Source organism: Theropithecus gelada, chromosome 11, assembly GCF_003255815.1.
Source record: "Theropithecus gelada isolate Dixy chromosome 11, Tgel_1.0, whole genome shotgun sequence".
NCBI lineage: Eukaryota > Metazoa > Chordata > Mammalia > Primates > Cercopithecidae > Theropithecus > Theropithecus gelada.
The window spans coordinates 67,656,000-67,673,377 of NC_037679.1; the positions used below are offsets into that span (position 1 = coordinate 67,656,000).

Consider the following 17,378-nt stretch of genomic DNA (forward strand, 5'->3'; position numbering starts at 1 on the left):
TCACTGAAATGTCACGAGACAATGTCATAGTTCAAAAGGGAAGCCCTGCAATTCAACTCACCCTAGAAGCCTGCTGGAATAAAAGTCACAGCTGAGCCAAGAGAATATTGCTTCTACTGAAGAAAAATTGCTTTCAAAGGCTCTGTCAGGAAATCAACTCATAGTATAATAGAACAGTGGCAGCCATGCAGCGAGGGTTCTTTGTGTGGCCACACAGGTATTCCTCTCATCTGAACTACATGGAATTATCATCCTCCTCGCAAGAAAAGGGACTCACAGGGATTAGGAACCCCATCCCAGGACACACCGCTGGCAAAGGTCTGAGGCAGGATCCAAAGGCCCAGGTCTGTTGGAAGCCAAAACACAGTGCTTAACTGGCTTGGAGACCTCACTTGCACTTGAGCTGAGCCACCCGCACGCGCTTCCCCTGTACTCACCCCCAGCGAGGAGTATGCCTCCATGCTCATCCACCAAAGTCAGAGAAGCTATGTCAGGCAGAGAGGTGGGGGCTGCCTCACAGACAGCCAAGGTGTGAAATAAACACAAACACCATTTTGTAATCAATGATTTTTATCTCTGAAAATGGAAGCAAGTGTTTTGACAGAACACTATGGCCACTCTATAAGAGCCGATGTAGGAATAATTCACTGTCCTCTTCCGGGATGTCAGGGCTTTAAAAAAAAAAAAAAAAAGGACAAAATAGGAAAATAATCCACAATGCTTTGGGCGCCTACTCTGAGTTTGGCTGGGCTTATTCATTAAATAAGTCATAAGCTACAAACTAATATCAGGGTAACTTTCCCTTGCCCTCCTGCTTCTCTTTGAACCACATGCCCTACGGTGTTTCACCACCATCAACAACTTTGTTTACTTCATTAATTCAATATCAGAACCTTAAAACATTTCTGAATCTTAGACACAAAGGTCCTCAGCAGATTACACTGATAAAGAAACAAATACAGGTTTGAATATAACTCATTATCATTATTGTTTTCTTTACATCTCATGATCCACTTCAATATTAAACACACACATACACACACACGAAACCACATCAAACATTCAGATGCCCTGAAATTGTGGAGACAGCACTCCCAATATTGGCTGGATAAGAACATAGTCCTTTTTCTATACGGGCATTACTCCAAGTTCAGCTGCCACCACACTCTGCCCTCACCCTGGCTCCCTGAATACAGACGTTTCCAACCAGTCCCACGCCCACACCAGCACGAGCATGTGCAAGAATTCCCTTCATGGTCCCAATGGCACTACACATTTCACGTTCAATCACAGACAGCCCCTTCCAGAACAGAGGCTCCTTACATCTTGTTTCCCAAGCATGCACTATAAGAAATTGGAAATGGGGCAAAGTTCTAGCTAACCGAGGAATGAACAGGCAACCAGAGCTCAGTCTCTGGCCCCCTCCAAGTCCGGGGAGCCTCTGTGCTTTGATGCAGCCTTGGTGAGAGATGGAGAGGCGGGGCAGATTAGTTGTGCAGAGGGACATGTTTGTACACATTAAAGCTACAGCAGAGGTCTGCATTCCTGTTTCTGCTTCACTCTCGATCATTCTCCTCAGTCTCAATATTCATTTAATCGCACCCTCTGGCCTCATTAGCTTAATGTGGTTAGAGCTAAAAGGCAGGCAGGAAAGAAGGAATGGCTGGGAGAGCCCTGAGAGAGGTCGCAGCACATGTGAGGAAGAGGGTAGAGCAGGAGCTTTGTTGGTGGAAGAAGAGCCACTTCCTCCTCCAACATAGCATGGGGACAGCACGGGGACACAGGATCACCCAGGGCAAATACCCCTCTCCGAATGCCCTCATTTTTAGTCCCCACCACTGTACTCAAGAGCTGGGCAAGCTGCTGAAAAGGGCAAGAACGAACACTCAGCAGTACACACGTCTTCCTGTCCCGGGCACCCTTGTCAAGTATTGACCAAAACCTGAAACATGATGTTTAAAGTGATGAATGCAATAGATCCTAGGTGTGTAACAAACTGCAGAAACACATGCTAGTTTGGGTTAGATTATAATCATCTGAAGCACAGGATAACCAAGAAGCAAAATTCCATTCTGGTACAAACACCCGATTTCTAGAAAAGAGAAAGGAAAGGAAGAAATACGATGTGAATTTTTTTGATCAGAAGACTCCATGAAATGAGAGCGGTGGTAATATGAATCCACGTGATTTTTCAAGTCTTCCTGTTGTACAGTCATCAAAATGACCAGGTTTGTGCTGCAAAGGAGCCAGCACCATGTGGCTACTGCTTTGATTGTTCTCAGATGAATGTTTATACAAAATAATATCTTATCTTCATTTAGTTTATAAACATACACAGTGCTGTCCCTTTCAAATTAAGGAAAAAAAACCACACACAAATACTGCAAAGTAGCAAAATACAAAGGAAAACAAAGCTACTTTTGGTTTTGGCAACATTAAAAAAGAAAGAAATATAAAAAGCAATGTGGCATTGGTCCCTATTCGTTTAAAAAAAAAAAAAAGGGTACTTGGGCACGACACAATCAGAATTAGTTTGTTTTCTAAAATTCAGAGTATCTGGGATTTTAAAAGTAGCACTTTTTAAAAAGTTCAACAAGTCACATAACACTTAAAACATCAAAAAAGCTTTCTGATAAAAAGCTCAGCTTTTAAATCACGTTTTGTTTCTGCAAATTTGGGAGACAAATTGAGTTCTTACTGGAATGTGGCCTATGGCTGGTTGACAACTCTGAAATGGAATGTCTCCAAATGGCAGTGCCTCCCTTTCCACCCTCCCTAGGACCACACCAACAACCAGCTCCCAAGCACAAGTTCTTGCTCCCATTTTTTTGTAGGGGTGGGGGTGGGACCTTCAGGCTGCTATCTTCGCCATCTGCTGTTCTAACTTGGAAATACGCTCATCTTGATTGCAGATTGTGTCTTTTATAGATTTGATCTCTTTTAAAATCTCATCCAACTTGGCTTCATTTTGCTAAGAAAACAAACAAAAAAAGGAGGCAGTGATTAAAATGCAGTAAACAAAGTTCAACACAGTTCAAAACTTGTAAGATATAAAATGCAGTTTTCTGTTTTGCAAATGGCAAGCCATAGTCACCAAGTTGAAAAGAGACATCAAAGCCCTACTGCATCTGGGGCTTTGAACCCAATGAGCACTGGCCGATCTATCTGAAACCCCGTGGCAAAGCGACTGTGTCACAGTGTCACAGTGCCACTTCTGATCCCGAAGCCTGTGCATTTACTCAAATAAAGGGTCTCCTGGGTCCCAATTAGACTATAGGACAAAACAGGCTCCTTCAAGAGTGCCCTACATCACAACCACCCCAATCATTCCATCAAGAGTAACTTCTATCTGACCAGAGCGAGGGCTGACTCTCCCAGAGGCTACAGAGCTCCTGCCATCTGTGAGGGAGGCTCCTTCTTGGGAGGGAAACCCTTGCCCTGTGTGTCCACTCCTCCTCTCTTACCCAGGACCTGCTCTCCCGGCAACAGCAGCACTCTCCAGTGGCCACAGCGAGTCAAAGGCAGGCTCGATTCCCTTCACCCCACCACCCAAAGGGCTCTTGCCTAAATCCCCCTTGTTGCCAACCCCACACAGCCAGATCCTTCTGTCGTAACCACTTAGCTACATCTGAACACTCGCCACTCCCTCCTTCCAGGGACCTCCTCTCCCTGGTGCCTATGACCCCACGCTCCCATGATATTTTATTTCTACCCAAATCAGAGAAGGAAGACTGATACCTATCCAAATCTTGGTGGTTTGTGGCCACACTTGGTTCCTTTAATGGGGCTAAAGGAGCTTACTCCGTTAAAGGAGGCAAGTGTGGCCACAAACCACCACCATCACGTGACCGAGGACCTTCTCCCACTTTTTCATTTACTGAAAACCCCCGTGCACCCAGCTGGGACAGTACTCGCCGACGCCCCGGACCACAAGGGCTTTCCAGACGATAAAGCCCGAACCAGCCAAGCACCCCTGCACTCCAGTCAGTGGTCCTCACCACACTGGCTGTGTCTGTAGTTTTCTTGGGGACGCTGATCAGGTCGCACTTCTTGTTTGCAGTGGGCTTGCTATCCAGAATGTTCTTCTTGACCACCTTGAGATCCCTGTTTTTGCCTGGAATATACCCGTGCTTCAAGGAGATGAGGATTGGGTCTGCATTCTTGCCCTCGAACCACTCTTCTGCCTCCAGTGCGGCCTCTGGCCCCGCTGTGTCAGGATACAGGTCATCTTGGAAAAGGTCAGACTACAAGAGACATTTGGCACCCACGGGTAAGGAAGAAGAAAGGCCTGGGATTTTTGAATTTCATTTTTACATTTGTTTAAAACATGGATTGTCTAGAAAACTGAGCACTCACCTTCCTGGGAACAGTCATGATAATAGGTTCACACTTTCTCTCATGAAGTTTGAAGAATCTTCAGAGGGGAAATAAAGGCAAAGTTGCATTTAGTGAAATATGAGGTTGACTAACAGGATGAATAATGAGTTTTCTGCAATGCTGTCTGAAATGTCAAGTGCCTCTTTACCCATCCCCGCAACTGATCCACCCTGGGAATAGGCAGAACTTAGTGTTCCTAGTTGACAAGATGACAGAACGGAAGCTGAGAGTCACTATGCTAGGAAACGGCAGACTGGAGACAAGAACCATGAGTAGAGGTCTATGTATGATGCCAATTATCTGGGGGGCAGACAAACTGGTAGAAATAATAGCAACACTGAAACTGACTCACTTGTGAAAAAATTACCATGTCAACATACAGGAAAGAACACACATCTGTTAGACTGTATCTACAATGCAACGTGGGTACAAGGTCTTCTGCCAGCTTGAGGTGGTTGAACATGTGTAAGTATAAATATGACTTTTAGAAAACAAACCAAAAAAATCGTAGGATTATGATTTTCCCTTCCAAGCAAACCACCTCGTACATGACACTCAAGAAAAAATGTGAAACTATCCAAAATGTGGAAAGAGAATGTAAAGCAACTTGCACTGTAATATTGGAAGAAGGGAGCAAAGAGCTCTGTAATGGGGAAGAAAGGTAAAACATTTTTGTTTGTATTGTACAAGAGAACTAAACAGACCAGAAATGACTTCTCTTATGATGACTCTGATAAGGTCAAGCCAATTTTCTTTGTCAGTCAAGATGGGAAACAATAAAAAAATCTCTCTAAAGCTCCTGGCAAAAGAGGTGGCCTTAGTGAGCATTCTGACCAGATCACCAGATCAAATGGCTCGTGTGCAAGGGGGGAGTTGAGTGTGGGCGTCAATGCTGCTGGGGAAATGTTTTTTGAATTCCAAGAGTTTAAGTCAGAGAAGACACGGCCACATCAAATATGCAAAACCAGTGAAACTCATTTCTCCTGGAAACCTGCAGCCTTTGGCATCTGATACTGGGCAGGAGTCCATTGAAGACAACCTGGCAGATACATTGCTCTAACGCATCAGGGGAACAAAAGCTGAGTAGAGCTCAGGGTGGTAAAGGTTTATAAAATCATCGTCCTCTTTAAAGGGAAGGTTGTGTCAAATGTGTCTCTTTACTATTTAAACCAAAAACCAAAAGAGTCCCAAATACACCAAAAACATTTTTTTTTTTTTTTTTTTTTTTTTTGAGACCGGGTCTTGCTCTATCGCCCAGGCTGGAGTGCAGTGGCACAAGCTCACTGAGGCCTTGACCTCCTGGGCTCAAGCAAATCCTCCCACCTCAGCCTCTGGAGTAACGGGGACCACAGGTACATACTACCACACCTGGCTAATTTTTTTAATGTTTTGTAGAGACAGGGTCTCACTAGATTGTCCATACTGCTCTTGAACTCCCAGGCTCAAGTGATCCTCCCACCTTGGCCTCCCAAAGTGTTGGAATTAAAGGGTGAACCACCACTCCTGGCCCAAAAACATTTTTAAAGACCGATTTAATGAAAATTCTGTGGTTAGTATAGCGAATAAAAAGACTGACTTGGCTTTGACTTCCAGCTGTACTACTAAAACCCATGAGAGTGTGACAACCTCAGCAAGCCTTAAGTTCTTCATCCATAAAACGGGGATAAAAGTAACACCTACCACATAGGATTGTTATGAAAAGTAAGAGGTAGCAAGTAGCATATTTAGCACAGTGCCTGCCATATAATAAATGCTCAAGAAACACTTCATAAATCGGAGACATTCCAAACAACTGTGTTTATAGTATGTGGAACTTTTAGATGACAACAAATGTGTTTTGAAATACTGGATGTAATCATAAACTCGAATTCAGTCTATTTTGAACCACATTTTGATTAGTTTGGTTTAAACCACAATTTTCAATTATCTGTAACAGCTTTCCTTCATTATTCCAACTAAAACAAACAAACAAAAACTCCCATAGAAAGTTTTGGTTTGTTTGTTTTTGTTTGTTTGAGACAGTTTCACTCTGTTGGCCAGGCTGGAGTACAGTGGCACCATCTTGGCTCACTGCAACCTCCACCTTCCGGGTTCAAGGGATTCTCCTGCCTCAGCCTCCCAGGTAGCTGGGATTACAGGCACCCACCACCACACACAGCTAATTTTTGTATTTTTACTAGAGATTAATATAAAAAGGGGGCTTATAAAAATTCTTTTACTTTTATTTTGAAAGACATAAGCATCAATTCTTTAATTGTGAGATCAGAACAGCAAGGTTTTTAAAAGTCCGTATAAACACAGTGTTATACAAATGTTTGGTATGACCCTACATGTGATGATGTAATGCTAATTATTCTGTTGGTTGAAATGGCTAGTGGTCACTGAGTCTCAGAGGGTACATTTGTTGACTAGCATGAGAAAAAAGCCTGTCCCTTAGGAAGCCCAGCATTTAGAATATGAATTTTTTAAAAATCAGAAGTAGTACAGAGAGGTAGAAATTAAATCATAGCTGAACTTCCTAAATCAAGCTAACCTATCGCCCCACTGTAGGACCTTTTCGTTTCTCTATTTTAGGACCAGTGGGGCCCCAAATACAGTTCTGATTCTGGTTCTTCCACTCATAGGGTAGGAAAACTGCCCCCTTTTCCATCCCCGAGCCAGGCTCTCCCCTACTTGCCCACCAGGGAACACTGACCATGACCTCAGTTTGAAGATTAAAAATGTAGCTGGGATTACAGGCACCCACCACCACACCCGGCACATCTCACTTTTTATCATCATCTGAATGCCTGGTGATACCAGAGCAATACAGCTACAAGACATTCTATGAAGCCCAGCACGTTTCACTATTTCAGTAGGTGTGCAATACACCCCAGCTATGCCACTTAATTGCTGCACTTCAGTTATCTGGGCAGGAAATGAGGTACTAATTCCACAGTACACACAAGGATAGAAAGAAATGGGCTTCATAGAATTTCTTGTAGCTGTATTGCTCTGGTATCACCAGGCATTCAGATGATGATAAAAAGTGAGATGTGCTGGGTGTGGTGGTGGGTGCCTGTAATCCCAGCTACTTGGAAGGCTAAGGCAGGAGAATTGCTTGAACCAGGGAGGTGAAGGTTGCAGTGAGCCGAGATCACAACACTGCACTTCTGCCTGGGCAACAGAGCAAGACTCTGTCTCAAAAAAAAAAAAAAAAAAAAAAAAAGAGATTTTTTTCTAATGAAGAAACTCGGTTTTAGTGAGTATCCTTAGAAAGTGCCATCTGACGGCAATGGGTACAATTCTACTACTTTCTTGCTCAGAATGGTCAGATATTTTTAAGATCTGAAGTATATGCTAGTCTAAGTACAAATAATTGTCACACAGTTACACCAACCTAGAATACTTGACAATCTCGATTCTTTACCTGGCAATCTCACATTTGTTAACATCAAGTCCCCTCTTGGGCATGTAACCCATCCCTCTCTGAGGCTCCTTGCTGCTGAATGTGTTGAGGTAGTGGACGTACGGGGATTCATCCGTGATCTCAAAATAGCGAATACTGCTGTCACCCTGTAAGAAACCAGAGACAAGTCTGTGTCTGATTGTTAACTGAAACCTCTGGATTATGTGGGTGTCTCTTTCCTCTATAAACCCAGCATTAGTTGGGACCCCACTTCAGTAGCTGACCTTTTCTTCCTCATAAAGAGGCTTGCCTAAAGCATATGACAGTTTCTTTTCCTCACAAAGTAACTCCTCACTTATCAAATACTAGCATGCCTTTTAAGAGGTCTCTTTGGCCTCCTACAAAAGGCTTTAATTTTACTCCCGAGCCTCGGCACCAGGCCAGGGTTAGGGCAAAAACGTTAATGCCTCTGCCAAACAGCTACATTGCAATTCAACTTCGAAAAACAAACAAACAAACAAAGACTAAGAGAATTGCTGAGAATGCAATTATTGATTTAAGTATAACGCAATGCTGTTCACAGACCTAAGGGCACCAATACCAGGCACTGATGATATTGATGATAAAAAGTGAGATTTTTCTAATGAAGAAACTCAGTTTTAGTGAGTATCCTCAGAATGTGCCATCTCATGGCAATGTGTACAATTCTACTACTTTCTTGCTTAGAAGAGTCAGATATCTTTAAGTGCTGAAGCATATGTTAGTCTAAGTACAAATAATTGTCACACAGTTACACCAACCTGAACAATGATGGCAATCTTGTCTGGCAGAGAGGAGATATACATATATGTAAGAAAGAAGAAGACAAAAATAGCTAGGTGGTATCATGCCTCAACAGTGCTCCCAGTTCTCATGATTTCCATTTGTCTCAATGATTGAGATATCTAAAGCAATGGAAAAGAAGCTAAACCCTTACTAGTCATTTCTGCATACCCAAAAGAATTTTCCATCTAATGTTACTAATATCTGAGTAACTGCTCATTTTGTTTGCTTTAATTCAGTCAAGGGCAACAATGGCAAGGTAAATGTACTTAACACCTGTTAACATCTGCAGTAAAATGGCTTTCAAGGAAACAGACAAGATCTCTGTTTCTAAAACAATGACCTATAAAAATGTAAAGCAGGTCTGCAGCATGCTCAATCAACTATGAAAAGCAAACATCACCAGCTTTACCACCCAGCGAAGGGCTATCTAACAGGTCTGGGGACTACCTCAACAGCTCTACTGTTATTAAATTATTTCAACTATAAAAAGTTCTAAGGGAAATTGAGCCTACAAAAAAAGGGGGGGGGAATTATCAGGTTCCCACTTAAAAAATGAAATCATAAAGCTACCCACAGTGTAGGCATGCTGAGCTCATAAGGCAGGAGGAAGGTTTTTGGAGTTCAGTGTGGAGTCTCCCTATAACTATTATCAGGCCTCGTATCTTCAAGCCCAGGGCCCTGGCACTGAACCCCCAGAAACAAGAACCCTCTGGAGAGTCTTTGAGGCCCTCAAAAGTTTGCATCCACAAAGCACCATTCTCCTTCCAAGTCTATGGTGTGTGGTACTAAGTACACACATGCTCATCTAGGGTTATCCAACAAATTTCAGCATTCGATGTGGCCAACTGGTTGCCCATCCCTGACACAAGTACAGATAAATCTAAAATCACCAATCAGGTAGCACTGCTAGGTGAAAATGAAACACCAGTGTGTCTTCTTTTTTTCACAAGAGTGCCCTGATTGGAGCATTTTCCCCAACACTCCAGCCCAACCCCTGCTTCAGTCAAAAGTATGGAACATGGCGTGTTATCATTGCACAACTGGCAAGCTGCACACAGTCCAGTCTCAAGACCTAAAAAATACCAAATTATCTGTCCTTAGCTTATAACATACACACACAAATTAGAAAAAGTAAACAGATACAACACATTGCCCCTCCTCTAAATCTCTGAAGGATAAATGTTTCCACTTACAGGATTTACCACCAAACATCAAAATTACTGTTTACCTTTCCACATAAGTAAATGATGCTGGTGTCAGGGTCATAGAAAGGCAGCAACACCCCATTGCTAGTGTCCATCTCATGAAGAGCAATTGGTTCCTGCATATTTTTCTGGGGGGAAGATAATAATACATATATGTGTGTGTATACATTTTTTTAAAAATAAATTTTTATGACCTTATTAGACATTCTTCTATCCTAATTAAGTGAGCCATTTTCCTAGAATAATAGAAGTTTGAACTATGCACATACAATACTCATACATGGAAACAGCAACAGGGATGCTAAATGAGATCCAATTCACTAAAAATTTCACTGACTGGACAACATAACGCACGCATACATCAATGTGATTTCATGACAATGATGAGAGCACCCTTCTCCTTTGTTACTGTTTTCTTTTTCTTTTTTTAAGACTGAGTCTCCCTCTGTTGCCCAGGCTGGAGTGCAGTAGTGCTATCTCGGCTCACTGCAACCTCCGCCTCCCAGGTTCCAGAGATTTTCCTGCCTCAGCCTCATGAGAGCTAGGATTACAGGCACATGCCACCACCCCTGGCTAATTTTTGTATTTTTAGCAGACACAGCGTTTCACCATGTTGGCCAGGCTGGTCTCCAACTCCTGGCCTCAAGTGATCCAGCTGCCTCAGCCTCCCAAAGTGATGGTATTACAGGGATGAGCCACTGTGCCCACCCTATTTTATTTTTTAAAAGTACTTTTTAAATTATAAAATATGTGTGCTTTTAAAAAGTTGAAAGATATAAAATAGAACATAAAAATCATTCCATATTCCAAAATCCTACAGCCCAGTGGGTGGCAGAAGCTATTATCATTTTGATCTATTTCCTTTCCACACATGTACACACTGAGATTGAGCTGATTCTATGTATGTTGTATTTTTCCCCACTTAAGCTAATTATGAACATTTTCCCAAGCATGACTATTTTGATTTAAACAACTGATCGTATTATTTATGAAATATGAACTTATTTCCCAAATCCAAAACACTAGATTCTTCATACGTTCTTTTTAAAAAATATAGTCAACAGCCTCTTCAGGATTATCAAAAGTATGTCTTTGAGCCGGGCGCGGTGGCTCAAGCCTGTAATCCCAGCACTTTGGGAGGCCGAGACGGGCGGATCACGAGGTCAGGAGTTCGAGACCATCCTGGCTAACACGGTGAAACCCCGTCTCTACTAAAAAATACGAAAAACTAGCCGGGCGAGGTGGCGGGCGCCTGTAGTCCCGGCTACTCGGGAGGCTGAGGCAGGAGAATGGCGTAAAAACCCGGGAGGCGGAGCTTGCAGTGAGCTGAGATCCGGCCACTGCACTCCAGCCTGGGCGACACAGCGAGACTCCGTCTCAAAAAAAAAAAAAAAAAAAAAAAAAAAAAAAAAAGTATGTCTTTGAAATACATTTACCAGTAAGTCTCCAATGAGGATAAGAACTTCACATCCAATTTAAGATGAGCAGGCGTTTAGAAAACTACACTAAGAATCCCATAATCTACTTACTCACCGGAAGACCTGCTTAGAACAGACAGAAAACTCAAGTGAAAGCAAGCAGAAAAGCCGGGGAGGGCGTACCGGATTCCAGAGAGCCAGCTGCCGCTCACTCATGCGGCTGAACCCAGTGGTGAAGACATTGCCATCGGCCAGGAAGATGGCTCTCATGGGTCTTGCTCCTTCATGTGCTTTCTCCTTCTCCTGGAGAGCAAAAAGGCACAGGCCACACATTAAACTGCAAGAAGACAAGGTGAGTGGGGAAACTCAGGCATAGATCCAACCTCACCCACTGCCATTCATGTTCACCTGGGTGTAGGAGGGAAGTCAGTGTTAACCATCCCCCTTCCCCAGATGAGGAAACAAAGAGATACTATGTGATCTGGCCAAGGCCGCTCCGTGAGGCAGCAAGAGTGCCAGGATTTGACTCAGAAGCCTCACTCTCTCCACCATAACCCGCAGCCAACCCAAGTCTATGCACTGCGAAAATCCAACACACGAAAGGACCCTGACGAATGTTTGTTTCTCAAGGATAATAACATAAGATTAGGCACGCCCTACCATTTCTACCAATATCATAGGGCAGAAAGAAGCCTTGTCTAGTTAACTCCTTCCTTGACCTTGGTAGTTTAATGAATGCACTAGGACAACCCTTGGAAGATGTCGGGTGGAGAAAACACTTTACACAGGGCTGGGCAAGTCCCCAGGGCTCAGTAAGCACCGGCTACTATCATTGCCCAACTCTTGAAAAGAAATGCTGCCAAAGAATAACCACATCCCAAGAAGGGCCTCAGAGTGTGGCAAGTGAGGCCTTCTCAGACTCACTACGTTTAGTTTCAACACTGACTGAAGACCCGAATGTCCATCTTTTGTCAGGGTATGTGATTTTGTTGGGGTCCAGTTTGGTTGGCAGAAACTAAGACACTAAGCTGATTAGAGAACCTGTTGCTTTTCACCGGGCTCCTTTTTTTTTTTTTTTTTTTTTGGTATTTTTAGTAGAGATAGTGTTTCATCATGTTGGCCAGGCTAGTCTCTCTCAAACTCCTGACCTCAAATGATCCACTCACCTTGGCCTCCCAAAGTGCTGGGATTACAGGCGTGAGTCACCATGCCCGGCCACCTGTTGCATCTTTAACAGTTGTGTTTGGAAAAGGGTGAGGAACTGATTCATCAATATTCAATACTAAGCTGCAAAATCAGGAATGCAGCCAATTGGTTTAATTGATCAAGACTTATAAACTCTTAAGGACTCTAGTGAACTGATACAAACTATTTCTTTGTGAAAAAAGGCTACAAAGTGAGAGACTTGAGTAAAAGCTGGAAAATTTACAACTCTGGAGAGAAGCACAACTGGGGAGACAGAAGCCTTTATAAGCCTTTTCTTATTCACAGTTAGTGTCTACACACAACAGGGTCCCACTGACCAGTACTGCTGCCTGCCTTAAAAAGCAAAGAGCTCACACTCAGTCAAGTGCCCTGACTACTGAGATTTCATACTAGGAATACTCACAGCAACTATCTCTTGTTTCCTGGGATCAATGACTCTCACTTTCTTGTCTTTGGAAGCTGTGCAGATCAGACTGCCATTCCGGTTCCAGCTCACATTGTAAATCATGTCTGAATGCATATCGTCCAAGTTTATAAGGGCTTCCCCTGTTCCTACATTCCAGATGATAATGGCATTATCACAGCCTAAAACAGGCAAAACCATCAGAGATTAGAAGATTAGAAACACCTATACAACACACTCAGAAAACTACAGATACAGTGAGAATATATGTGTGTATATGTAGAGAAAGAGAGAGCGAAAAGATGCGGCTGATTGTCAGAGACCCTACTAGAGGCCCTACTTACTAAGAGAGTTAAAAACTGAAGTGAAAAAGAAAGAGTTTGTATAAAACAAATAAAGATGTTAAAGTAAAAACACAACTTGTTAGGGCCGGGCGCGGTGGCTCAAGCCTGTAATCCCAGCACTTTGGGAGGCCGAGACGGGCGGATCACGAGGTCAGGAGATCGAGACCATCCTGGCTAACACGGTGAAACCCCGTCTCTACTAAAAAATACAAAAAACTAGCCGGGCGAAGTGGCGGGCGCCTGTGGTCCCAGCTACTCGGGAGGCTGAGGCAGGAGAATGGCGTGAACCCGGGAGGCGGAGCTTGCAGTGAGCTGAGATCCGGCCACCGCACTCCAGCCTGGGCGACAGAGCCAGACTCAGTCTCAAAAAAAAAAAAAAAAAAAAAAAAAAAACACAACTTGTTAAGTTTGCAACTTGTTAACTTTGGGTTCATATGAAACAATCAACCAAACAAAAACAAAGAAAAAAACAAAACAGAACCCTATTTTCTTTAAAGAGTTAACTGGGCTGGTAGACCCAAGTGACTTCAAGTTTCCTTTTCTAGTAAAACAAGCATCAGGGCGAATATAGCTTATTTCTCTGCCAAATAAACTAAAAATAAAAGGTTTAAATAACTGTTTAGGGCACTCAATAAAAACTCTGGGTGGCAGGTTATTCAAATCAGTGAGGCTCTAAGACACAGCTTTGGGATATTAAAGTATGGTGCAACAGTGGAAGGGAAAAAGCCAAGAGTAAGGCCTGTTTGCTCACAACAGAGCTGTACCTTTAAATGAAGAGAAAAATAGACCAAGACTGCTCTGATCATAGTGAGAAGCCCAAACTGTAATCAAGTAGCTACATGGATTCAGAAACGGATTCTGAAAGAGGCCCATGATGTCAACTCAGTCACCACCTCAGCTCACCAACTCTTTTCCTTCCTTCAAGGGTCTGCCCCAAGCCTCCAGGTCCCTTTAAAAAGAGGCAGCATGTGTTGCTTGCTGGCTGGGTGCGGTGGCTCATGCCTGTAATCCCAGCACTTTGGGAGGCCGAGGCGGGCGGATCATGAGGTCAGATGGAGACCATCCTGGCTAACACGGTGAAACCCTGTCTCTACTAAAAATACAAAAAATTAGCCAGGTGTGGTGGTGCACACCTGTAGTCCCAGCTACTTGGGAGGCTGAGGCAGGAGAATGGCGTGAACCCAGGAGGCGGAGCTTGCAGTGAGCCGAGTCCGCGCCACTGCACTCCAGCCTGGGTGACAGAGCCAGACTCCATCTCAAAAAAAAAAAAAAAAAGAGGCAGCATGTGTTGCTCCTAGGATGTTAGTTCAAGGATGAAGCAAAATACGGGAAAGACATCCTAGAGGTGGATTCTTGCCAATAAAGCAATTTTGAAATCATTTAGAAAAAATAGCCACTAATATCCAGGATACTTAAGTTACCTAAGGGTTAGAAGTAGGAAACTGGCCGGGCGCGGTGGCTCAAGCCTGTAATTCCAGCACTTTGGGAAGCAGAGGCAGGCGGATCGCCTGAGGTCAGGAGTTGCAGACCTGCCTGACCAACATGGAGAAACCCCGTCTCTACTAAAAATACAAAATTAGCCAGGTGCGGCGCGCATGCCTGTAGTCCCAGCTACTTGGGAGGCTGAGACAGGAGAATCATTTGAATCCTGGAGGCGGAGGTTGGGGTGAGCCGAGATCACGCCATTGCACTCCAGCCTGGGCAACAAGATCGAAACTCCATCTCAAAAAACAAACAAACAAACCAACAAACAAAAAAAGTTGAAGCTAAGCTCTGGGATGGACAATTGAACCTTCTTCTGTCTTATTCCTCATAGGCAAACACATAGGCAAACAGGTAACTTCAGCCCCCGGCAGCTGGATCACATAGTCTAAAAATATGCAGAACATGACAATCACCCACTCTCCTTCACATGTAAAAGGGAGAATGCAGACCAGTCTGTTGCTGCTGCCCTATGTTGAGCCTTGATGAGAAAGGTAGCAGGAAATTTTCCATGACGGAATTCCAGCTCTGGAATTTTTTTCCTCTCCTTAATCAGACTGAGGTTCTGAATAGAACATCAAAAACCATTCCCAAGTATAGTCAATGGTGACTATAAAAAACATGGCATCTTTTTTGAAAAGTGGGCCTTAGTTTCAATAGGTACTTGGCATTATAATTTATTTAACTCACTGTGAATCATAAACATTCTGTATTCCCCGTTAAAAACCGAACTGCCCCCCCCCCCCGCCTTTTTACTGGTGAGGGGAAAGACCTTTAAAAATTCTATCTCTAACATTAGTATCACTTTTTAAATAAACCACTTTCATTTATTTTTATTTATTTTTTATTTTTTTTTGAGACAGAGTCTCGCTACATCGCCTAGGCTGGAGTGCAGTGGTGCGATCTCGGCTCACTACAAGCTCTGCCTCCCAGGTTCATGCCATTCTCCTGCCTCAGCCTCCTGAGTAGCTGGGACTACAGGCGCCCGCCACCACGCCCGGCTATTTTTTTTGTATTTTTAGTAGAGACACAGTTTCAGCGTGTTAGCCAGAATGGTCTCGATCTCCTGACCTCGTGATCCGCCCGCCTCGGCCTCCCAAAGTGCTGGGATTACAGGCATGAGCCACCGTGCCTGGCAACCACTTTTATTAAGGTATAACTTGCATACAATACAATGCACCTATCTTAAGCATATATTTGGTAAGTTTCAACAAATGTATATACTCATGTAGCCACTACTATGATCAAGATACAGAATATTTCCATCATCCCACAAAGTTCCCTCATGCTCTCTGTATTGCTTCCATAAAAGAAAATGAAATCTCCAATTTTAGATAAAGGAAAAGATTTCTGTACAACACCAATATCCAGAAATAGGAGACTAATCAAGTAAAATGAGGTATATCCAGAAAATGGATTAGTATGAAGTCATTAAAAATAGAAGAGTGTTCAATGGCACTTGAAAAGGGTCACAGCGTACCACCAAGTACAGAAAGCAGCCCATGTGTAAAGTGTATGAATCCATCTCTGTATGTAAAATAATTTATGTATGTGCACAGAAATACCTTTCAGAAAGAAACATCAAAAAAGTAATAATGATCTTCCCTCTGAGTAGTGGGATGAAAAGTGATTTTTTTTTCCTTTTGTGTATACTATAGAGAACATATACTAATATATACTAATTGTATAGCAGGGGAAAATGAGTTTTTTTAAAAACGAAGGAGCGTATTTGCCTAATGGGGTCTCCCAAAGCCAGCAGCAACACCACAGACGGAACCCAGGGTTTCTGGCTCCCAACCAAGTATACCTTCTACATACCAGAAATAAACAAAACTATGGTTCATGGAGGGCCCTGGCAGGCACCATGAAACCTGCTGAAATTATGGCAGGAAATACATAGCTTTCCTCAGGTTGTCAAAGTGGCCCTGAAAGACACGCACATGCACACACACACACAAGTATGTGTGTGGGCTGGGGGAGCAGTGCACCTCACCCAATCCTCTTCACCATGGTTTCCTAATAATCTGCTTTAAAACCATAGAGCACACAACCAAAACACATTTGCTTCCCCCTACTCAGAGAGCCACAAGAGTGGAAGACAAGGGGAGGACCGCTGAGCTCAGCTCTCACCTGCACTAAGAAGCACATTGCGAGCTGTCGGATGCCAAGCCACGATGCCGACTCTCTTTGAGTGGCCTTCCAAAATCACCACAGGTTCAGTCAGGGAAAGCGTGAGTCCATTTTCTGGGATCTGCCATACCTGTTGGAGAAGGAAGAAAGATGATCCACATGAAAGCTACTGCCTTTCATTATCACATTTACAGTAACCATCCACTTTAAAGATTTGCTCTATATAAACAGAACATACAGTGATATGTGGATGAAAAGCAGAATGTTGTGAAATGACTGTGCTAGGCTGTTTTTGTTTTGTTTTGTTTTTTTGAGACGGAGTCTCACTCTGTCGCCCAGGCTGGAGTGCAGTGGCCGGATCTCGGCTCACTGCAAGCTCTGCCTCCCGGGTTCACGCCATTCTCCTGCCTCAGCCTCCCGAGTAGCTGGGACTACAGGCGCCCGCTACATCGCCCGGCTAGTTTTTTCGTATTTTTTAGTAGAGACGGGGTTTCACCATGTTAGCCAGGATGGTCTCGATCTCCTGACCTCGTGATCCGCCCGCCTGGGCCTCCCAAAGTGCTGGGATTACAGGCTTGAGCCACCGCGCCCGGCCTGTTT

The 17,378-nt window shown here is 43.6% G+C and overlaps 1 protein-coding gene across 6 annotated transcripts in view; it reads right to left on the reverse strand.

The window, feature by feature from the left end:
• Window positions 1–552: 552 nt before the first annotated feature.
• The window catches only part of CORO1C (coronin 1C), an 88,644-nt gene continuing 71,818 nt past the window's right edge, over window positions 553–17,378 (reverse strand). For 4 of the 6 annotated variants that reach the window (XM_025401190.1, XM_025401193.1, XM_025401192.1 and 1 more), the window contains 8 exons: window positions 16,779–16,908; window positions 12,823–13,004; window positions 11,397–11,516; window positions 9,819–9,923; window positions 7,787–7,932; window positions 4,357–4,414; window positions 3,999–4,244; window positions 553–2,971 (listed from right to left, as the gene is read on the reverse strand). In XM_025401190.1, the coding sequence (XP_025256975.1) occupies window positions 2,852–2,971; window positions 3,999–4,244; window positions 4,357–4,414; window positions 7,787–7,932; window positions 9,819–9,923; window positions 11,397–11,516; window positions 12,823–13,004; window positions 16,779–16,908 (1,107 nt within the window). In that variant the 3' untranslated portion in view covers window positions 553–2,851. The remainder of the gene's footprint in view (window positions 2,972–3,998; window positions 4,245–4,356; window positions 4,415–7,786; window positions 7,933–9,818; window positions 9,924–11,396; window positions 11,517–12,822; window positions 13,005–16,778; window positions 16,909–17,378) is intronic. The other 2 variants (XM_025401191.1, XM_025401194.1) reach the window with 2 other exon arrangements.